At 39.4% G+C, this 24,328-nt stretch overlaps 2 protein-coding genes across 3 annotated transcripts in view; one reads left to right on the forward strand and one right to left on the reverse strand.

The window, feature by feature from the left end:
* Positions 1 to 6,270: 6,270 nt before the first annotated feature.
* galm (galactose mutarotase) lies at positions 6,271 to 12,681 on the reverse strand. 2 transcript variants are annotated; one of them, XM_061040547.1, is made up of 9 exons: positions 12,490 to 12,681; positions 11,804 to 11,986; positions 11,394 to 11,548; positions 10,147 to 10,260; positions 9,390 to 9,482; positions 8,794 to 8,875; positions 7,858 to 8,008; positions 7,529 to 7,703; positions 6,271 to 6,764 (listed from the first exon to the last, which is right to left on the reverse strand). In XM_061040547.1, the coding sequence occupies exons 2-9, from the start codon at positions 11,979 to 11,981 to the stop codon at positions 6,687 to 6,689; spliced, it is 1,026 nt and encodes a 341-aa protein (XP_060896530.1). In that variant the 5' UTR covers positions 11,982 to 11,986; positions 12,490 to 12,681; the 3' UTR covers positions 6,271 to 6,686. The 2 variants fall into 2 exon arrangements, with proteins under 2 accessions (XP_060896530.1, XP_060896529.1); XM_061040546.1 differs by lacking the exon at positions 12,490 to 12,681 and having other exon boundaries at positions 11,804 to 11,995.
* A 3,529-nt stretch (positions 12,682 to 16,210) lies between these two features.
* Positions 16,211 to 24,328, forward strand: part of LOC132975769 (bifunctional heparan sulfate N-deacetylase/N-sulfotransferase 2-like) — a 30,700-nt gene continuing 22,582 nt past the window's right edge. The window contains exon 1 of the mRNA XM_061040548.1: positions 16,211 to 16,478. The gene's annotated coding sequence lies outside the window, so the exon portion shown is untranslated. The remainder of the gene's footprint in view (positions 16,479 to 24,328) is intronic.

Raw genomic sequence — 24,328 nt, forward strand, 5'->3', positions numbered from 1 at the left:
CCCGCCCCATACTGTTCTCTTATTGGTAAATGTGGTCCTGCAGCTTGGAAATACGGCGTGTGATTGGCCGTGGTGGGTACGTCAACAAGCAGCTCGCTACACGCTGCAGAGGAGTGCGCAGAGAGGGGGGATAGAGGGGAATGGTGGGCTAGCTTAAACAGAGGAAGACTGATTTAAAAAATTGCACATCACAGGAAAAGAGAACAAGACACTGCCTGCCTTAGCTTATGTGCTGCATCATTCACTGAATACCTGCTGTCCATGATGTCTGCAGTAAACCTTAACCTACAACTACATGAAGCCTATACAGATCCTGACTGAAGATGTGGGCCTAGGACTATATTTTTATTAGTTCGCTTAAACATCCCCAAAATGCCAAGCCTAGTTTATTTTGTCATGGGTAGCCTTGCAGTTATTCTCAAACCCAACTTTAAACACGTGAATATTTTGACTTCCTTATTTGAGGCACAGGGGGAAAAAAAACAAGATATTTTATGTCACTGTCTGCTTTGGTGTTGGATCCTGACAATCTCAACAACAGGTTGAACTGGGATTTGTAGGAAGGGGGAGCCCTGGCACCTGAAGGTTGGGTGTTCCCATTGGTGGAGTGAGGTGGGTAAAGCAGGTTAGTCTAGCATGGATATGAACCAACTAGTCTAATTTAACACAATAGAATATTTTCGGTGGAAAACATTATCAAGCAATTCTGAGACTTAAATGACAAAACAGTTCTGTTGGTTTAGTTTGCAGCTATAAGTGTGAAACAGATAAAAAAAAACATCATGTGGATGTGGTTAGTGTCCTTCACCCCAAAGATGGGCTGATTGTCTGGTTGGGGAGGGACATTCTGATCAACTGTTCAGACTTTGTTGCAACAAGTTGCTAGTTGCTCGTGTGGTGTTTCAATGCAAAACTATTGATCAGTTCTTCTGTACGTCTTCTTTTGGTTTCCTTAAAGAATTTAGCATGGTAGAATTTTTATTTGCCCCTCTGTTTTGTTATTTTTTTGAAAAACCTATAAACATATATGTTATAATTGTACAATGTTGTTCATAGTTTAAGTGCTTATAGAGACATAAATTACATTCTATTCAGACATATGTGTGTGTGCACATGACTTTATGCCATGCCAAGGTTATCCAAAACTCACAGTTAGAAACGTTAAATGGATATTCAATCTATTTGCTTATTTAAAGCATATTTTTCATATTTTAAACCATATTGGTTTCGACCTCTTTTGTCACTAATTGTAATGCAAATTCCCTTAGTGTCAATAAAGGCTAAATTTATTTGTTCAAATGAATACCTGCACATTTTAAGGGCCATCATTTCATCTTTTAAACCATCAGATGGAGATATTATTTTTCCTATACTTTGGTCAATGGCCAAATACCTGCAAACTGACACACATTAAGATCAGCTTTCTTGTCGTCAACGTGCAGACACAAACCAACGTTCAGATGATTCTATTAAAAAGTGCCATAAAGTCATTGTAACAACAAAAAGTCTTTAAAAGACATCAGCTGGGGCACAGACGGCCTAGCGGTTAGGTTGCGCCCCGTGCAGAGGCTACGGGCCTCCATGTGGGTGGTCCAGGATCAAGACAAACCTGCGTCCCCTTTCCCACATGTCATTGTTAACTCTCTGCCCCTGATTTCCTTCTCTATCCACTGTCCTATCCAAATATAGGCAAAAAGCCCCCAAATAAAAATATTTAAAAAGATGTCATGAGCCACACAGCTTCATATGAATTGTTCTATCTCCACAGTAAACACACACAGTTTTGTTTTTTAAACTTAATGCAATATTTCCCTGTGTTAGACATAAAGATTTTTTTTTTAAAGATGTATTACTTTAGCAGAAACAAAAGGGCTCGGGTTGTGTATTTTACCTCTTGTTCTAAATTTGAAAAATAAGTGCATTTTTCATGATGAGTGAACTGTGTGTGAACAACTTTGACTCGACTCTTGTTTGCACTAAAAATGTGTCGGTTTGTCAGCGCTGGTCTGAGTGTCATAAGCTTGCAGTCAAAGAACAAACCTGTTGTCTTGTGTAATGCATACATGTGGTTTTAAGTGTCTTGTTCGCGCTCTTGTGGCTAAGCTTTTGCTGCCTATAAGAGTGAGGTCACTAACAGAATAATGCAATATCACAGTCATTTCCTGTTTCTCCCTGTCAACCACCATAGATGTAGCCTACTTAACCATACTCCGTATCTGTCTTTCTCATGCTGCATGTTTTCATAAGGACGCTGTGATTGGGAACAACTTTTAGGTAGCTTGGCCTGTCGGACAAGACTGCACCTGAAAGCTGAGACTATTAAATGATCCTTTCACTTAATTCTACAAAAAAGGGTGTGATACGTACACACACACACACACACACACACACACACACACACACACACACATTAATAATGGGTGGGAAGTGGTGCAGAGGGTATAGGTGTCAGTACCAATGTCAGCATGCATTTGTATATGTTGCGTATATGACATATACACTATGAAAAACTAAAAGCATTGAATTGTTAGAGTTGGTTGATTAGATGTCAAAAAGTTGGAGAGGTCTTGATTGTAGTGTGCTACTGTGTCCTCAATGATTGATTAAAAAAAAAATGTCAATAATTCAGAAATATGATTTAGAACTCTTAACTATCATATATAGTATATATATATATATATCATACCTATATCATTTACAGTAAAATGAGCATGGCATATAACATATAATTCACACAAGTCATAACGACCTGTGCTTAACTTGACAGTGTCATGTGAAAATATAGAAAACCACACAGTGCAGTGACCACACACAGACCATTTCATCACAATGCTGATCGTCAAGCTTGCTGTTTGTCACGTAGGCTTCTAAATTAAGAGATGAAATTAGACGCATGTATCCAGTTTCTACCTTACCAATTGCCCTCTGATAGCGCTTTCATTTTATTACAGCAATATTCAAAAACAAACAAACAGAGCAACCAATGGCAGATGGTGCTGCACAGAAACTACTGGTTGGTTTAATGACTCTGAATGAAATATTGTGCTTTTAGAATCTAATACCAAACAAAAAGAGTAGAGAACTGGCTGATTATGTGGATGTTGTCAGCATTTCCTCCAGTTGAACAGTCAGCACAAGTAAACATAAATTAGCTTCATATTCAGAATGAAATGTCATAATGTTCACGTCACAGATTTTTGAGTCAAAGGACCCCCTGTAATGAACAGAAATGCCTTTTTTATGAAAGATGAGCTTTCAATAGGCTAAAGAATATTTTGGGGGAATATTAAGACTAAGTGGAATAAATAGACCAGTGATTCTCAAAGTGCGGTCCGTGGAATATTTGTGAATTGTCTGACATAAGAATATGAGTAATGTAAATATTTCAATCGAAATCTTCTTTGATGAGGCTTAATGTGTGTTTTGAAACACTGTTCAATACATTCTGTGGTTTGTTCAGAGCTTCCTGCCAGTGATTTGAATAAGGAGCAAATAATTCATCTTTAAAGTTAAATCACTGACTGAAAGTGAGCTTTAGAATACATGACAACATTTCTAATTTCATTGCACGACTATGTCAATCTTACGATGTTCATTTTCTCAAAGTTTATAAAATGAATTACTTGGAAGTATAAATGTAGCCTAATTCTATCGTACCAGTACTACATAGTTCATTAATACATATTTGCTTATCAACGTTACGATAATGAGGGGGTCCTTGGAAAAATTTCTCACCTGAAAGGGGGCCATGGTCTAAAAAAGTTTGAGAACCCCTGAAATAGACAACCACCAGCTCCAATAAGGCAGTCAGTTACTTACATCACCCTGGCTGTGTTTACAATCTAAAACAACATAGCATGAATTTTGAGTTACATGTCTGTCCCGAACTAGGCTTGGCTCCTAGATGTTCACCATCTGCCCAATAGTATCATTGGTCTGCTCAAATTAGGAATGTGAGCTGATGAGCCCAACAAAAAGGCTTCAAATTAAAAACAGCTTCAGAGTTGTATGAAGCTCTGTTTGCATGCACACAGACCATTTTATTCTAAAGGCCTGACTATAATTCATCAGAGCGGATTACAAGCATCTGTCGTTAAAGAGATAGTGCTTTTTAATAGTCAGTGAATAACAAACAGTAGAATTTAAAAATAATATAAAAAATAAAAAAAACAGCCAAAGCTATAATAAATTATGTAAATTATTTGTGAGTTCATGGAATGAAATTCAGTCCAGCATGACCTTTGGAAAAGCTGCAAATTTCTCTTATGTAACAATATATTTTTTTGGAGAATGTAAAATCTCACTTCCAACGCAGTTTGTTCCCAGTGCAGCTTCACATGATTCACGCACGGCTCCACTCTCTTTCTCTTACTGTTACAGAGTGAAGCTACGAGCCAGGTTCTCCCTCCCACTCACCACCTCATCAGTTTTCTGTTCCTGCAGCAGGCTCTCTCTCCCACCACTCATTGTTATGTCTTTTCAACGTCCTCTTCTAATGCGAATGTTCTTCTTTGGAAAGATTTACATATCACACATTTGTGTCAGACTTGTGTAAGAAGACATTTTGAGTGACTTAACAGAATCAAGAATCGTGTTTTATATTCTTTCTTTATGACCATAAGGGGCAGATGGAGGGGAGAGTTTCTGGGTCTGGACGGTAGAATACATTATTGGACAAAAACACAGACAGACTCAGATGTTTTGATTACAGTCACACTCTCTCAGCACTGTTTTTTCAACACAGCACTTTTAATTCCATACCTGTCAATGGTTAAACATCCATATGTTTAAAGGAAGACTAAACATAACGCTTTCATATTTCCATTTACCATGTGTTTTAGAAATAAACCAAATAATTAAAAGTTCATCGATATAGCTTGGCACATGTTCTGTGGAAATTCGGGGGTGCCAACTTTAAATTAAACTGTAAAATAGGATAATCAATTTCATTTCAATTTTTAAAAACTTTATATACAGTGAAAAAAGAAAAATGACAGCTTCACTGTCAATTCATCTTCAGGTTGTACTGCTTAAGATACCACTGATAATATATATATTTTATTGAATTAGTAGACCATTTCAAAATTAACATTATTAAATCAAAAGAGAAAACCTAAACTGTGATATTAAAAATGTGTTTTACTTCAAATTGAACTGAAATCACATTGAGCCACATTTAGTTAAATAATGTCAATTTGTTTAAATTATTATCAGGTAAAAAGATTGCAGACAGAATAGGCTACCAGAGATTTTTCTAGCAGATATGTGAGTTAGAGTGGTCAAAGAAGCCTTACTCCCTTTTACCTTTTGTACTGATAATTTGTAATTTGAATATTTATTTCAGTATAATGTTGTGGAATTCATTTCAGTGATTAGAGGTAAAATATCTGAGGCTGCATTAATGTCATACACAAGGTGGCTGTGGCTCAGTGGTAGAATCAGCCGTCTCACAGAAGGTTGGAGGTTCCATCAAAGCTGCTGCAGTCCACATTCTTGTTTTATAGCGAGACAATGTAAAATTGCTCTGGACACATTACATAGAATCCTTTGCAATCAGTGAATGTGTGTGTGAATGGTTGAATGTGACATGAAGTGTAAAAGCATTTTGAGTGGAGAAGACTGGAAAATGTTTGTATAAGTAAAGTACATTGAACACTTTATATTGTATAGAACACAGTTCAAGTTTGGGAAAGAAGGTAGGAGGTACATAAAGGGTTGGTGTTGTATGTGTTTCTCTCTGCGTGTCTGTGGTATAATTAACTGTAGGAACCCAAGCCCTCTTGCATGAAATGCCGCTGCTGTTTAATGCCACTGAAAAAATAAAAGCTGTTTCGCTATAATACAAGAATGTCAGAAAGCTACACAGCTTTCCTGAGCTCCATTTGTCTGTTCCTTTCTCCAGCTCTGTGGCAGCGAGGCACACAAGTTCTATCACGTTCTGTGAAATCTCAGATTTTGAAAGCCTCTGTGAGTGCAGATAAGAGGTTGCCATGGTAACATGTGCCTCTTGGCAGAGTAGTAGGTTGCCCTTTCACCAAAACTTACCTCCTCACCTAATGTTCTAGAAATAGCTTAGCATATGTAAAAGTGTTGAACAGGCATGTGAATGCTGTTACATAAAAGTAAACAATGTGCACAGCCTGACTGCTCTCTGACTCCTTTAACTGTTACAGAAAAGGGATTGATGGACCATAACCAATCAATGAACAATGACCCATCTGATCCTGAAGAAACAAAATGCAATCATCAAATTAAGTGATGGACTCGTCGTTTCATTTTATAATTTAATTTTAATAAAGAATTTTATTGCACTGGATTGGACAAGAAAAACAGTTTTTGATTCATATTATGAGCATCTTATTACTGCCCTGCACCTAACATACCCATGATGTAATTATTCTGCCTGCAAAGACTGCTGTAGCAGCGGTCTTCACTTAAAAAAAAAAAATCCTTATCTCTATCCCCAATATCTGACTCTATCCACTGTACTGTCTCTAAAATGAAGCCATAATAAGCCCAAAAATAAACCTTAAAAAACAAGAATCTTTCATCAAATGACACAGGTACACAGTCAGGAACTGGTACATGATTACAGTTCAAAAATGACAAGGTTATAAAGCACTTAATTTTCCACTTAATAACACCAAGATTTCTACTCTGCTGTCTTGCAGTTAGATAAGTTCAGATCAGGCAGTCGTGAAAGTGTAACGGGTGACATGGTGGTAGACCTCACCAGCACGCAGAAGGCAATCAGGAAACGAAACCTAAAGCCAAGCAAACGCAAAGAAGGCCAGTCAGACAAACAGCAAAACAGAGACAACGAGAGGCAACAAATAATGCTGATCTCTATGGAGCTGTTACAAGACACTGTCTATGTGGCATTCATACCATTTCATATTTGGTTGTAATTTAGGGTGTCTATTGTACATAATAATTCCCAATCGCTGTGGTTATGTGATTCAAATGTCACCCCAATGTGAGAGTCTGGAAAACTAAACTTTAAAGGCTTAAATGAAGAATAAGATGAGTCCTTTTTTCTTTGGCTCTCTTTGTCCATCTATACCTCTGGGTCCTGTTCAAAGTGTAAAAGCCAACTCAATTTCCCAGTTTGGAATCAATAAAGTAAATCTATCTATCTATCTAAAACATGTTTACATATCAAATGTGTATGTGGTTTTGTTTGCGATGGAATTATATTATTCAAATTTTTTGCTTTGCTGAACCTGCTGGCAGCTGATGGCATGTGTTTGTGACCAAAGCAGAGATGGTTGACTTTGAACACCAGTCGAGTCGCCCACTTATAGAATGAATCATTATCACATCACATTTTACACAACAACATGGACTGAATCATTTGTATCCTTACTGTCAACGATGCAATATGTTAATTTGATATAATGGAATCCAGAGCCTCATCTGAATTCTTGTTTTGTTCAGTGTGTGTGAGAGTAGACCCCTCCTGCATTTACAACACAACACTTCAAACATCGGCTTTGTATGAGAGAAGCTCTGACTACTATCCAAATACCTGATTGACAGCGTCAGGCCAATTCTGCGTCTCAAGACAGAAGGAGCTGTGCTTCCCGTACCGAGACCCGCCCTTTCCTGTCATAGAGCCATCCAGATAGTTAGCAGTGTAGAACTGCATCCCTGGTTGGCTGGTGGAAACCTCTAGGACACGCCCACTGGCTGGATGACACACTCTGAGATAAATGGAGAAGTTTCATGGCAAAATTTATAATATAAAATATAATAAACACAAAGGCACAAGAGTTGTTGTGTTGTCGTGTGTGTGTGTGTGTGTGTGTGTGTGTGTGTGGTTGTGTGACAAAAAAAAAAAAACATGATACAGCAAACCTGGCAGCATGCCTCTCCGTCCAGGCATCTCTGGGTGATGACAGACAAAAGTTGTGGTCAAAACCTGGGCCTGGAACTTCCTTCAGCCGAGGGCCAATCAAAACCGGCATTCTGAGGTCAAAGGGCGTGCCTTCCACTCCTCGGATCTCTCCTAAGAAATAGATAAGGTTGTTATTTAATGATTCTTCAACCCCCTGAGGGTCATATTGTCATATTGTGAATGAAATGAATGAAAATCAAAAGGGCCTTGTTTTGTAAACCAGTCAAACAACTGAGAGGACGTCTTCAAGAAAACATAAATTTGTCTTTTGAACTTCACTCACACACTCCCGGTTAGTCTCCCAAGTGTGATGTCATAACACACCTCATGTTAAGCCTCCTCTTGCTGAAATGTTCTTTTTTGTGTTAACCTAAGCTGCTTCACTGTTGTAATAAAAATGTATATTTTTATAATTGCTACCCCGTACGACAAAACAACACAGATACAGCTCTGTTGTGTATTTACTGTCTCCTTTTAAAATGAATGATCACAATTTTTTTTTTTGGTGAGAAAAAAAAAGTCCATGGATTCAAACAGAACCTGGTAGAGTAGCTGGTCATGGACTAACATTCAAATCATGTGGCAGAGGTGTTTTTCAGCTCCCTGGGAGAGTTCAAAGATCTTAAAAAAAACAACTTTGTTACTAAGAAGTTGAACTGCTATGTATCTGATAACCCTGTCTGTTTTCTTACGTGTTATAATTTAACATTTGATGTAAAATGGTTTGCTATCCAGGCCAGGTTTACTTAACAAAAAATAAATCTTGGTCATTTATATATATTTTTTAAACTTAATTGATTTGTGGCCAGTTGTTTTAAAGGGGACCAAAGTATTCATGTAGCAAAACAAAACTTTTGATCCTCATCAGTTTGAGTCATAACATGATGTTGTATTACCTGTGGGAATCGATGTGTCATCCACAGGCAGGTAGGACTGAGCATTTATGGACACTTGGTGGTCATAGATATCAGTTTCCCCCTGTTCACACACACACACACACACACACACACACACACACACACACACACACACACACACACACACACACACACACACACACACACACACACACACACACACACACACACACACACACACACACACACACACACACACACACACACACACACACACACACACACACACACACACACACACACACAACCTTTAACCACCTTTGCAGTATTGAAGTGCAGGATTTTTTACTATGAACATAGTTCACAGCACTCCAATTGCTAAATGGAAGTGCAACTACCATTTCTGATAAACTCATGGCTCTTTATCATGAAGGAATATGACTTATGATTTGTTATGCACGGCATGATTAGAATAGATGTAGATGCATAATGTATACATGTATTTCCTCCCTCCCCTCTGTTTGTCCCTATCCTTCTCTCTGCATCTTATCACATCCTGTGTGTGTGTGTGTGTGTGTGTGTGTGTGTGTGTGTGTGTGTGTGTGTGTGTGTGTGTGTGTGTGTGTGTGTGTTACCTGTCCAGCCAGGTTGAAGTAGGCATGGTTGGTGAGGTTGATGGGGGTGGTTTTGGTAGACCGGGCTTGGTATTCAGCGGTCAGTGTTTCCCCCTAAACACAAAACAAAAATTCTCAGAGAACAGCCATCTGTTGAAAAACATATATATATATATATATATATATATATATATATATATATATATATATATGGGATTGTTTATATTGACAATTATTTATAAGGGCCAATGTGGAAAACTTACACTGAGCCTGAGGGGTCATTCATTTAGAGAAAAGCTTTAATTAACAGATCCAATGTTTCTTTATGAATCTAAAGAGAAAAATATAACTAATAGACTGTCAAAAGTCTCAGAAATGAAAGTTAAAATATTGTATTGCTCTTTACATGTACAGCAAATGTATGTCTTTATCATATCAAAATGAAAGTTATTTTCTCAGAAACGTATCACTTTAAGAGAAACTCCCACACTGATGGCAGAAGCTGCGATGTGAAGCGTCCATCAGTATAACTAATCCCAAAAACACACATGAACACGCCGCCGGTGAAGCAGCTGGAGAAGCTTGGGGTTGAGTGTCTTGCTCAAGGACATGTTGACATATGGCTGCAGGAGCCTGGAGATCGAACCCCTGACTTACCGGTGGAGACCTCTACCACTGAGCCACATGTGGTTCTTTGAGTTCTTTGCTGATCTAAAAAAATGTTTGGGATGCTTTCAGGATGATCCGCGGCAGAGCTCTGAAGTTATTATGTGTTTACCTGTAAGGTGTAGGAGACAGAGACCTGAACCTCTCCAGGATAACCCTGGTCTCCATCAGGACTCGTAAGACTCAGCTGTACACCTCCTTCAATTTCTGTAGCAAGCCAGACAGCCTGCAGACACAAAGACACACATGCAGTGTTAAGAGTTAATAATACTCAGGAGTAGAGGGCGCTGCAGTCACTTTACCTAACCTGCGTCTTTGGACTGTGGGAACATTCAAGAAAACATTAAATCTACTAAGAAGCAGGAAATATTGTGTGATTGGCCACAAATGGGGGGGGGGGGGGGCTTCGTGGATACATAGGAGTTTGGTTTGAACATGATCCACAGTTTGTTTCCTCTCCTTGGTGTTTTGTGGACATGCTGCCTTTATTTGGGGAAAGATAACTTAACACCGATTCTCCTCAAGATGTGCAACTGTAAAATTGTGTTTCTTCTATTCTCAAGACAGCTACATCTAAATGACATCAATAAAAAACTGTAGGAACCACCTTGGCCACCGGTGGCCTAGCGGTTCGTGCGCTCCCCATGTACAGAGGCTGCCGTCCTTGAAGTGGGCGGCCAGGGTTGGAATCTGGCATGTGGCTCCTTTCTCTCATCTTACTAGCCTCTCTCTCTCTCTCTCTCTCTCTCTCTCTCTCTCTCTCTCTCTCTCTCTCTCTCCTCACTGTCCTGTCTCTCGTATAAAGACATAAGAAGCCCCCCCCCCCAAAAGAAATCTTAAAAATAAATAAATAATAAGAAGCCCCTGGACATTTGGCACACAAACAAACATGCACAGCAAAACCACACACATTGGTCCTTATAACACACTGGGTTAAGTCGTCATCCATTAATGTGTATAATATGTGTGTGTGTGTGTGTGTGTGTGTGTGTGTGTGTGTGTGTGTGAGTGTTTGTGTGTGTTGATGAAGCAGCTTACTGAAGTCAGTAAATAGCCAATCCAGTAAATCTTTCAGCCCGATGAACAGACTGCTGTGATGAAAACACACTCATGGCCTCATTAATGCAGTTTGTTCTAGCCACAACCTTTGTGCTGCAAACACTAAACAGCCAAAAGTCGAACAATTGGTTGTGGATTATACTAATGAGACTGTCATGCCCTGGTTCAACCAGATGGAATGAAAGGACCAATAGTTTACCTGCAACTAGCTGGTTAAACCTGTAGAAGTGAAGTACAAAAAAAGATAAGCCCATCCCAGTTCATGTGGAACAAGCTGGTACAGCATTCTCACAGTCGTACCTTATTGAAGCCCCGCAGCCCCCCATGCAGTGCATTGGGTCCATTATTAATATCCAGTTTGTACTCTTTTCCCTCCACTACAAAGCGACCTCGTGCAATCCTGTTAGCCACGCGGCCCACCACGGCTCCTTGGTACCGCTTATCTGACAGATAACCTGAAAACACAACACAGCACGGATTGTTATTATCCATCTTACAAATTAAAGAAATGGCTTAAATCCACCTTACAGTCCATGCTGTTTCTCAGCCGCTTCAGTGTATATTTCACTTCAAATTAATGTGTGTGTGTGTGTGTGTGTGTGTGTGTGTGTGTGTGTGTGTGTGTGTGTGTGTGTGTGTGTGTGTGTGTGTGTGTGTGTGTGTGGCTCTTTTTGCAATTCGACTAAGAAAACAGTTATTTGCCGTCCTACCTTCCAGGTCATCAAATCCCAGGACTACGTCTTTGGTCTGACCGTCCTTCCCCCTGCTCCACACAGACCTGATGGTGGCTCCCAGGGTGAGAACCTCCACCCGCAGCTGGGGGGACTGGAGGACCCACATGTCCACACCGGACTCCTCTCCCCATTTCTGATGGCTCACCTCAGTCATGTTGGAACCTGACACACACAGAATAGCACGACATCACATTAACATTGTTGTTGTTGTTTTTCATGAAATCTGTCTGGGGAGTTTTAAGGGTTCTTTAAAGACACTTTATTGGACAAGGTAACAAACTAATAGCAAGGTTGAGAATGTGTTTTTAAAAGCCACGGTGTGAAGTGAAAACGATTATCACATCACACTCAAACACTTCATACTTTTACTTCAGTCTTGTAACTTTTGACAACAGAAAGAAGAGAAAGGACCGCACACTGTTCAGCTCCCGATGAGCAACTTTATTTGAAACACGGCAACGTTTCGACACAACTACAAATGCGAACCTTTCGTTTTCCCCCATGCAGTTAATGAAAAAGTTATCCTGCACCTGTATGTCTTTTGCTTGGGAGTGCGCACTCTAGTTTTTCTCTTTTTGAACTTTTGACAACAAACATATTTCATGACAAATCGGCCTCTCTATCACTAGCTGCAACGAAAACGATTGTTTGAACAGTTTCTCACCACAGTGGACAGGATCAAAGTCTTATCCCTTGACTTTCAAACTGGACATGTTTATATTTTACTTCCTTCTTCTTCTTTAAGTCTGGATGGCGGGTTGGAAAACTACCGTCACCTACTGGATTGGAGTCTAAAGCAGTCAATGACGTTCTCCTCTTTCTTTCTGTCTTTTCATGACGACCTAAACGTTGCATGATTTTAATTGAGGACAGGATGGGTACGCAATTGAAGGTTAACAAGACGTCTTAGCTTGTGTCAGGAAATGTTATCCCGGGATGGTGAAGGCTATATTCAGCGGCATTTAAACCTGTGCTTTCACTGTACGACCTGCAGGTGGCGCTTGAGTTCTTGCCAAATCTTCATGATGACAGTGAGATCACAATTCTATGATCTGCTTTTCAAATCTCTTTAAGACAGATCCATACTCATCCTTACCTTGTTCTTCTTCAAATTGTGACCAAGAAAAAAAAACATTTCGCAAATAAACATGGCATAGGCCTACTTAGTGGTGTCACTGTTACACAATAATAGCTGTTTATAAGGCTATTTATCTTTTTCAATTCATAAAAACAATGAATCATCTTTAGGGCAATGTGTCAAACACCAGACCTCTTCACATAGCAAAACTACCAGAAAATGAAGTCACTTATAATCCATGAACTTGTCAATGAATAGGCCACAACATCTCCTGGTTTTAAGGCCACATCACATTACATTTTTTAATTTGTTTCACCTTTATTAAACCAGGAGAGAAACTCGATAATAAAAATACTCTTTTAAAAGTGTCATCATGACACATCATGACTACACAAGGCTTTCTGACGACTGTCTGCGAGCGTGTTGAACTGACTCTTTCACTTTACCTTAAAATAGACACTGGAGCTGCTGGTGATCAATCGCCTGCGTACTTGAACATCTGATGTAAATGTAGATAAATATAATCTTTTGAATGACCTTGGTCCGGTTAGCTGTGGGGAAATGGAACATCACAAAATTCAAAGACAGGTCCAGCCTCCCAGTAAACACTTTTTACACCTGTTACATTGTTACTGTTCATTTGATCACAAATGGTAAAGCATCTGTGTACTGGACATCTCAAAGGACTTTAAACCATTTTCACTTTCCACGCTGCAAAGTTGACAAGTGTTGGATATAATGAAATCATTCTGTATTCATATATATTTTAACCCTATAAGGTGTACAGATGTCCCAGTATACAATTATAACGGATAAGGAGTTGTTAAGAAGAAGGAGAAGAAGGAGAAAACTTTGAACATTTGCAGAGACATGTATTGCAGTGTCAGCTGTTTACAGTATCAGTTTAACAGAAACAAAACTACAGAAGTATCTACTTAAATCACTGATCACAAACCAATAACAAATTAGTTTGATGAACAACTTATGTATTTGTCTTATAGCCTATGTATTTGTTTTGCTATCATGTCCAAAAGCGGGCAGGTTGACCCAATATGAGTGAGACACAGGAAAACACCATATTTTTGGAAATCCCCAGGTTATCAGAGAAATTCTGCATTTTTCCCCCCATACAACTCTGGGACTCAGAGATTCACACCCACTCACTGAAATGACTGACTTTGAATAAATTCCATCAAGTTCAAACAATTGTGACGCTTGAACTCCGTATCGAGCACAGAGCTAAATCCTTGCTCAATGAGACATGCCACTTCAATGATGAGCAGGAACAACACTTATCTAACTGATACCACCAGAAGGAACCCACTGCTCACAGCTGTTGATACTGATGTTTCACAAAATCTGTGAGTCAAAAGTAACTTAACTTAAACTCTTCTTTACCTCTGATCTGCACATCTACTTTGGCATAATAATAAATGTAACCCATAAAAGCACTGGGTAAATGCATAGAGCAAATCAATGAGTGGATGTGCAAAAAAATGTTCTCCAGCTAAACAAAGACAAAACTGAGGTTGATGTTTTTGGAGCAAAGGAGGAGCGACTAAGAGTCAGCACACAGCTTCAGTCAGTAAGACTGAAAACCATAGACCAGGCAAGAAACCTGGGCATAGTGATGGACTCAGACCTACATTTTAAAAGCCACATTAAGACAATTACAAAATCAACCTACTATCACCTGAAGAACATATCAAGAATTAGAGGACTGATGTCTCAGCAGGACCTGGAAAAACTTGTCCGTGCTTTTATCTTCAGTCGTCTTGATTACTGTAACAGTGTCTTTACAGGTCTGCCTAAAAAATCAGTCAGACAACTGCAGCTGATCCAGAACGCTGCTGCTAGAGTCCTCACCAAGACCAAGAAAATGGATCACATCAGTCCAGTTCTGAGGTCCTTACACTGGCTCCCAGTCTGTCAGAGAATAGACTTTAAAATCCTGCTGCTGGTTTATAAAGCGCTTAAAGGTTTAGGGCCAAAATACATTAATGACCTCCTGATTAATTACGAACCATCCAGACCGCTCAGGTCGTCTGGGACAGGTCTGCTCTCTGTCCCCAAAGTCAGAACCAAACACGGAGAAGCAGCGTTCAGTTTCTATGCTCCTTATATCTGGAACAAACTGCCAGAAAACTGCAGGTCTGCTGAAACTCTCAGTCACACCTGTTTACAGCTGCCTTTCATTAAACAGCTTTAATAAGATTTTAAACTTTTACTCTGCACTGTAATTATTATTGTTTTCAACTCTTTTCATTTCTCTACTTTTATTTTTTATTTGTATTTGTTTATTTAAATTAATTTCATTTGAATTATTTTTATTTGAACATATTTTCAGATAATTTTTTAATGTTGTATTTTAATGTTTCTTTTCTTTCCTCTGTCATGGTGCTTTTGTCTTGTGTGAAGCACTTTGAATTGCCTTGTTGTTGAAATATGCTCTATAAATAAACTTGTCTTGTCTTGTCTTGTCTATGTCCCATGTCTGACCTTTGCATTTAAATGTCAACTATTCACCTTTAAAAAAAGATAAATATGTTGGGTCTACATGAATAAAATGATGCCCTTGTCATCTTTTTCTGCAGCCCGACTCTCCAAAATGACATCATCTTAATAACAGACATTACTAATGAGAAACCATGTGAAAAATCCTAATAGGAAACGTTATTTCGAAATCAAACAGTGAAACACTCAAAAAGGCATACTTAGCTAACTATGGGCTACACATGGAGTCACATTTAAGATTTTAAAATAGTAATTTTATTTCTCCGAAATTCCCAACGTGGCTGCATAACATCTTGCTATTATTTAAATAAATAAATTGGTTATTTCTGTCATTTATTTCCTCTATGAGGCCAGATTGAGATTGTTAAAGAGCCAGGCTTGTCAAGCTTATATTCTGTACGACCGTAAACATTTTAATGAAATCCTCTCGAGTAAAAACGAAATCTTTAAAAAGGGAAGATGATTTGCAAAAACTGAAAACTGAAGGAGTAAGATTTACAGGTGTCAATATAATCTGGAGAATAAATTAATCAAATGATTTAGCAATTCCTTTCAAGTGAGCTATACTCTGACATAAATCAATGTAGTCATATTTCCTCTGTCTTTATATAGGCTAGACTACTTTCTGTCTAAAACTCATTTAAAAATGTGTTAACTTTTTATGCACTGTACATCTGTACTGCTTAAAAACACGTCAGGTTTAAAGAAGCGTCCCTGAGACCACCGTGGATTCAAGGGGTACTGAGTGTAATACGAGGTCAAAGAAGACGTGTGGCAACTTTAGCTTTGACAATCCTTCAATCTTCTGCGGGTGGAAGACAGTACTCGGTCTAATTTTGGACTTTAGTCTGTGAAAACAAACATTGGTTAAATAGTTTGGGGGCACGCATATCAAGCCCTCCCCCCGTATCCCAGCTTTTGGTTGAGTCCAGGGTTCCATCAGATCCAAGATGGCGGGCCAAGCAGCGACGTGCTGAAGTTCACTTTTAACTCTAAACCCTAACGCCTGTTGTCCTCCTATCCGCGTATTGGATCTCTGTCAGTAAAGAACAGGAACTGGTAAGTCCCACACCACTGACAGGTGGAGTATTTAGTGACAGTGTCTGTGATTTGAAGACGATGTTCTGTGCGGAGCAGCTGTCGTAGCCACAGCAGCTAACTGGAACTGTCCCAGTTATCTTAGTGGTGGAGGCACCAGGGTCTGCTATTATCATATGTAACACCAGTCTGAAAACAAAGGGACACGCCGGCATCATGCAGGTTGTGATAAAGGTGGAAGACGTTGTTAAGATGTCAGATTTGTTGTTACACTGAGAAAGTGTCGTCAGCTCTGCTAGCAGGAGACTGTTGCTTTAGACAGCTAGCTGTTAGCTGCTAGCTGCAATCCACGACAACCTTTAACTGGAGAAATAAAGTTTACCCACTTATTGTAAGGTTTTATCTTGAATACTTTCTTTCTCATGCCCCCTTCACATCTTGCTTATGGTATTTTTTACACGATACCAGTGGGATGTTTGTGTTTACTGAAGCAGAAGTAACGCTGTGTTTCATTGAATGTGGAGTTCTTCTGCTGGAATTGTTCTGATAATGTAGTTTTTAAATCTGTTTAGGGGGTGTAGGGTTGTGTAACTGAGACACCAGTGTCCAGGTTTGATGTTCTACTGAAGGTAGCCGTGATGATCTTTAACACAAAGGGGTTTAAAGTGATCATGCTGCGACTCGAGTACCAGATGGATTGTGAGAATGTGTTTTCAACTCTGATTAGAAACAATCGATGCAGTGAATGATGTCAGCTCCTGATCTTCACAAACATGGGGAAACTTCCACGAATTGTTGTGGAATATCTATTTCCCTGAAGAGAGAGAGAGAGGAAGAGAGCAGGACAGAGAGGATGTGAATACATGCAAAGAAAGAACCAATAAGTGAAAGGTTATTGGTTTGCGATGAGATATAAGACAGTGTTGTTTATTTATTAGATTAAGATATAAAACTACACGGGAGACTAACAGTGATAACCAGACAGTCTTCAACCTGAATTGTCAATTGTTAGTTCCTTCAGTGCATCCTGAATCGCTTTATTCAACAGTTCATTTAGAGATTTAAAGCAGGATAATCGTTTGTCACAGTGAAAACCTACTAGACTTAATTTGTCAGTAGTTAACTTAAGACATAATGTTGGTTGACTCTTGTGTGTTTCTTTTTTTTAAAGCTGCTCTGTTGTGAATGTTCAGACGGTACAGTAGAAGAGTCTGTAACCTTTTACATAAACAACTCTCAGATTGACCACAAACCACAAGAGTTAACTGTGGTGGAACAGACTTTATGTAGAGCGCTGCAGAAAGTCTTTTACTGCTCCCGTGCTTTCTGTTGACGACTCTTAGTAATGGCTTACTTTTCCTGAACCAGAAGGTGGTTATGTAATATCACAACGTGCTGCTGTATTGTGATTGACATTTCAGCTGATATCATCAGCATCACTGCAGCCCTGCATGTCCTGAGAATTAGTAACTGAATATGTTCAGGACACTTAACTGATTATGAATTTATAGGATTATTATTTTGAAACAGAAACCATTTGAACAAGTCATCTCTGTGGTTGATGACTGTGAGCCACTGGCGATATATGATTGCATCGGCTATCAGCCCAACGCTATTCTATTAGGGAGGTAACTTCAGGTATAACTCCTGGGGCTTAAAGGTGCACTCACACTCGGCAATCCGTAGCGTGCCCAAGCACGTTTGACCCCCAAAGTCCAGTTGTTTTTTTTTGACTAGTGTGACTGTGTGAGTGCTCCGTACGGTCCTCAAGCACGGTACACGGTCCTTGGCCCTGCATGGTTGGAAGAGGTGGGCTTTAGCATGGTACGGTTGCTCATGCACGAGCACTAGCACAAGTTTGCAACATGCAGCACACATACATAGCCTGAGCGATGTGACCGTTCCTCTAAACTATCATTTTAAAGGTCCGGTTGAGCCTGGAGCAATGTGAGAGCTAGCAGGGGTCTGGGGAGCGGGACAGTCATGCTTGGCACGGTATGGGGCAACTGGGCCTAGTGGAAGTGTGTCCTAAGAGACTGGTTCACCTATCTCTATTTCAGATTTGGTTCTGCTTGTTTTGGTGTCATGATCATCTCAGCGTTGAAACTGTGTGTGAAGTTCTATCATGGAAATACTTCAAACATACGTTTTTTTTTGTTTTTTTTTTAAAGCAGAAAACACTCACCATCTATACATACAAATAAAATAAATGCTAAGAATGAAAAAAAAACACTGTAAAAAAACCAGTGGGTTATTGGATCAGCTTTTATTGCTTATTCGTGAGTCGGCCGTGGATCTGATCCAAAATTTAATGGGATCCTTCTTGGCCCAAGCTACACCCTTCCGCCAGGTTTCATGAATAATGAGCCAGTAGTTTTTTTTCTCAATCCTGCTTACAAACAGACAAATGAAAGAAACAGACAAAAAGAAGAACAGTACTAAGAAGATAACATCTTGGCAGAGGTAATTGTGTGCTTCGAAGTAAAGGCCTCTGATGGCAGCGGTAGGAAAGGTCAGCAGGCTCAAAGAGTCATGGGAAATCATGCACTGACATGATCTCTGCAACTAAGTTTAATCACAATCTGTTGTGTTGATGTATTTTGCTCTTGACAGACACTATCAACATTGCTAGCCACGGGGCTTCAACCAGATCAGGGAAAAACAAATGCATGTAGATTTGCCAATGTTGATGCAGAAACACCCGGCCATCAGAGAGGAGGCCTTTGATTCCATGTGTAGGTAACATCCTGGATCATGAGGCCACACTTCCATACCAATAAGTGTTTTAATGTTAAATGTAAAAATGTATTGAATCACCTTTTTTCATCCTAATAATTTGTTTCCTGTTGAAGTTTAAATGATTAGTGGGATCAGAGGAGGCACATTTAGAAGTGGGTGGCTATATAAAGCTGATATCCCTCTGTGAATTTACCCTCTGCTTGAGTGACTTGTGCTATTCAGTTCTTGAGTGGAGAGCCAATTAGGCGTAGGCCCACTTCTGTCCTGAAAGCATATCATATCACTGATGGTTGAGATAACACTTGATAATTAAGAGGAAGGCCCCGAGGTGGTTTTCGCAGGAAGGCAGTGTTTGTGCACGAGAAGAAGGCTATTAAAACCCAGCCCTGACGTCTGCGGTGTTGTTTGCTTTTTCTGGTAACTTTCTTCAGTTTGATGTATTTGGAACAACCACATGCAAATGTGGACTGAAACCTGCAAGCTAAAAAAACCACACACACACATTGTTTGAATACAAACAGAGTCAATAAAGGAAGTCAGTTACAACAGGCAATGGAGTGGAGGCCATCAACTGATTATTGAACTTTCTTCATCAATAGAGCATTGTTCACTTCAGTTGTTTTACTCATAGAGCTTGGACTAGTGCGCATACAGTTAAGAGCATGTTATAATATTCAACTACATGTGTATGGCTTATTAGTGGTTAAGGGCACTTGTTCTGGGCACACATGAACAAGCCTGAGTAAACATGAGCACCTGGACAAGTAACCAAATAAAACAGGCCTCATGTTATAGGCTACAGTGTGTCACCAATGAGATGATTCAGAGTCAGAGATATGTGACCATGCTTTTGAATTGTGAGCAACATTTTTTAAAGGCACCCATTTTCCTGTGCAAGAACAACAAATGTTAGTTCAGTTATTTATGAGGTTTTGGAATGACTTCTCTAGCGCTGTGAGACACAGATGTTTTTGTGTGTGTCCACTATGGGGTGTGTAACTCTCATTTACAAGACAATCCTATTCTAAATCTCAACATGCTTTACATTGAGATTAAAAACACAGCATACAAAAACAAGTGTTCCCAGTCATTAATAACAATCCAGAGATCGAATCAATGAACTCATACACACCACAAGGAAAACATCGATAACTCTGGAGGCCCATTGTACACCGTGGTGTTTTTTTCCTTTGTTGCCGTTTCCGTAACAATATTTTTTCTACGGGACTGGGTTGTTAGCCCTGTGCCCAACCCCCAACCTGGAGGACCAGTGGATTGCACTTTGTCAGACCTCTATCCCTCGACCTGACCAATTTGGGTGACCCTACCAGGAGCCTAAGCTCCTGTCGGTATAGCTCTTGGGGTCATTGAGGCACGCAAGCTCCCGGACCACAACAAGGTGGCAATCCCTCCGGGGGTAAAGGAAAACATCAGTTACCACAAAAGTGACCACACACACGCACACACGCACACACGCACACACGCACACACGCACACGCACACGCACACGCACACCAGGAAGGTTTTTCCAGATAGAAGGTGTACCCACAACCTTAGTAACCACAAACCAGTAAACTTTAACTAAAGGCCCCCTCTCCGGACTTTGATGTTATTCTGGCTATGGCTAAAAGACCTCCACCTGATGACCTGAGGGTCCAGGTTGGTCTGTAGTCTGTGAGCAGGCCAGAAATGTACTCAAAAGCTGAACCCTTGAGAGCTTCATGGACTAATGAGAGGATTTTGAAGGTGATTCTGTGTTGTACGGGGAGCCAATGGAGAGTTTTGAGGACCGGAGGGATATGATCAAATTTTCTCGTAAGGGTCAGGACTCTGGCTGCTGAATTTTGAATAACTTGAAGTCTTCCTACAGATTGTTTGGATAATCCGGCATATAGAGCATTTCAACAATCCAATCAAATGCAAAGTGATTGTTAAATTAAAAAGTAACTACTTCTTTAGGTAATTGAGAAAAAATGATTTATGTCCGTGTGGTTACTTTTCATGGAAACAAAAGACTATAGGCCTACAAACCTGTTGACAACTTGTGTTTAACTGAAGTTTATAGTCCTATTCAGACAGCCATCTCAAGGCGCGATATATATACTGTGACACGTGGCTTTCAATATGAATGGCATAATGGGGGGAAGAAGTGATCTCTCCCTCTGTACTGTCTTCAGATTTAAAAACAGAGGCGTTTAAAGAACTAGTCAGGTTTGGCTGAATGGGGGAGTGCAGCACTGTGTGTGTGTGCATGTCTGACTGTGTGAGTATGTGGAGCTGTGCTGTGCTCTCTTGCCCTCTCCTGCGCTTCTGCAATGGTGTGAGGCAATGTGACTTTAAAGATAGGGATACAGAGATTACACCGGGATCAATATGAATGTCTTAAGGCGTTATGACGGTGGAGCTTCGTTACAGCGCTGTAGTGGAATTGCTCTGAATAGGGCTTATATCACACTCCCATGCCAACGTGTGTCTCACATTGACAGTTCTAACTGTCCAATTAAAACCAATTAAAATCTAAAAGGAGATGGATTCAATCCATGTATGACAATCCATTGCATTTAAAGAGACACACACAGCAAAACAGAGTGTTCTGGGAGCTTTGTTTGAAAAGGTGGAAAAGGGGTATAATATGTCCTCTTTAACTGGGATCACATTGATCTTCTGCATCAGAAGATGTTGTTTGGATCTGAAAGGGAAAAAATGGTCTGATTACTTAAAAATTGAATGAAACCTCAGTGACTTTATAGAAGAAATTGGCAAGTTGAGGTGTTAGACATGAGCCGAGTGTGTCTGGACCTTACAGTCTGTGTTCTGAACGGTGTAGTTCAGAAGCTGCTGTAACAAGCTGCTAGTTGCTAGTTCTGCTTTATTTCCTTGTTAATCGTTTAGCACCAATACACCAAGTCTAATTCCTTGTACATATGTAAATGTACTAGGCAATAAAACCCGATTCTGATTCTGATTCTGACATAAAGTGCAATAGTGTTTTTCTACAAAAACAGTGGTTTCAGGGCATTATCAGAGGTGTCTGTGGAAAGTTTCTACCTAGAGGCTGATGTATGGAGGTGTGTTCAAACATGTTAAGGCCCTACAGGTAGGCAGGCCGTAATGAATAGTTTGTGCAGGAAGCTTTGCCCGGGCCAACTAACCCCACCCTCTGCTCCCTCAGCATGACAGTCCTGTCTGCTCACAGCAACAAGCTGTTACATTACACCACAATTTAGAGGGATTTTTTTTCTGTTTTTGAAATCGTGGATGAATATTATTCAACCTTTTTATGGAACTGGTACTTAGGGAAGTGAAGATGTTTTTGAGCTATTGTTTAGGTTTAGAGCTAAAATGGCATTTTAGTTGAGAAGTTATGAAGAGAAATGTTTGTATGCAGTTGTTTTTGTTTACCTTTTAGTATAGCAGTGTGAAATGGAAAGTCAGATCTGTTTCAATAAACTAAAAGTACTTTTTAATGAAAATATGTGTGAGTACTGTTAACTTATCAAGATGAAAAACTAGTCTTTAGTCATTCATGGAACTGTCCTTTGGATAAATACACTACCTTTTTAGTGAGAACTAGATACTGTGTTCTTTAAGGTATAAGGGAGCCACCCTTTTGATTGTCAATTCATACATTTTTTTATAGAAGTTCTTCTGCCTGGAATAGGCTTTCCACCAACATGAGACAGATCAATAACAGATGTTCTTTCTAAAAGTCACTCAAAGATAAATTGATGAATCTCAGTATTTCATCAATGCTGATTTTTTTCTTTCTCCAGATATTATTTTGGTGCAGAGCGTTGATGAAATCTTAGTTTTCCTTTACGTTATTGATTATATTGGTTTAATTGTGATTTTTTTCTCTTAGTGGCTACACTTGCAGTGCCAGGGTTGTATGTCACTGGCAGCACAAGCTAGTGACCTTTGTCTTGTAAAGTTATGTCAGCTGTGGCACAAAAGTGTGTAAAGTATATTAGTGTTATTTCTCTGAAATTTCTCTCGACCTGTTCCCTTCGTGTCTTCTTTTGTCACAGCTGCTGGGAAAGCTGAACCAAGTGTGCTAAGAGAAAGACGTGGTGGGGGTGGGGGGTTTCTTTTGCTTAAGGTTATACTTTAAAGTTAGCAAATTATATTGACTATGCTTTTAATTGATTTTACCTCTACATGGATAACATAAAGTGAAATGTCCTGTATTTGGTCAAAAACAAATAATGCAGTATTTTTTTTAGGAATTTCAAACGATTAAAATTTTTAATTCAGTAGTTAGTCACGATTAAGCACATTTTTAATCTCGTCTGAAATTCTATTACTTTGTGTTTGAATCTTTGGACTGTCTGGCTGTTTTTGAAAAAAGGAAGGACTAACTTAATCAGAAAAAGGAACCTGTTACTGATCAAAAACTAAATGAAAACAACTAAAAGGAACGGTAAAAAGGAGAAGGTGAATGTTACTTTTGACTTGTCAGCTGAGCTGTCTTGAGTTTTTTTTTAAATGATAGACATTTAAAGATGCAACATGTTGGTCTTTTCAAACACTGCTAATTCGCAGTGTGCTTAAAGAGACAAAATAAATTAGCGTGCGGTAAACTGATTTAAAAAGATCACATTAATTCAGACCTTAATTAATCGCGATTAACTCGTCAGTGGTGACAGCCATTAAATTATGCCAACCCACTGACTTCTGTTTCTAACATCCTTCTCTCTTAGTTCCATCCCAGATAGTTCTTGGTTAATTAGGATTGTGTGTAGTATCACCATTCGAAGCTTGATCCAAATAGAAACACCATTGCACAACAGCTTTTTAAAGATCTCTTTTCTGTAGTCTTCTATTTTATTTTCAGGCCATAATGCCCACTCCTATTATTTCCCTGCTCTACAATATATCTTCACTAGGTTTGAATAAAAGTAAAGATTTGGATTTAAAATCTCCTAATGGTCAGTTATGAAGTGCAAACCTATTTAAATCCATTAGGTCAACAAATAGTTAGATTGTAATGCTTTTGTGTATCCAGGTTCACATCATGTGTAGGGCTGTGGTCTGAGATCAGTTCCAGTTGAACTTACGTTTGGTTCATGGTATCGTTGAGGTGCAGTCGTCATGGGTGCTTTTGCGGGAGCATAAGGCAAGCCCTCTTAGGT

The sequence above is a fragment of the Labrus mixtus genome, chromosome 6, assembly GCF_963584025.1.
Source record: "Labrus mixtus chromosome 6, fLabMix1.1, whole genome shotgun sequence".
Classification (NCBI taxonomy): Eukaryota; Metazoa; Chordata; class Actinopteri; order Labriformes; family Labridae; genus Labrus; species Labrus mixtus.

Coding starts and splice junctions, on each gene's coding strand:
- galm (XM_061040547.1), bottom strand. CDS start 11,981: ATGACTGAGGTGAGCCATCAGAAATGGGGAGAGGAGTCCGGTGTGGAC. Junction 11,549..11,803: donor GGGATTTGATGACCTGGAAG/GTAGGACGGCAA, acceptor TTGTGTTTTCAG/GTTATCTGTCAGATAAGCGG. Junction 9,483..10,146: donor CTGTCTCCTACACCTTACAG/GTAAACACATAA, acceptor TTTTGTGTTTAG/GGGGAAACACTGACCGCTGA.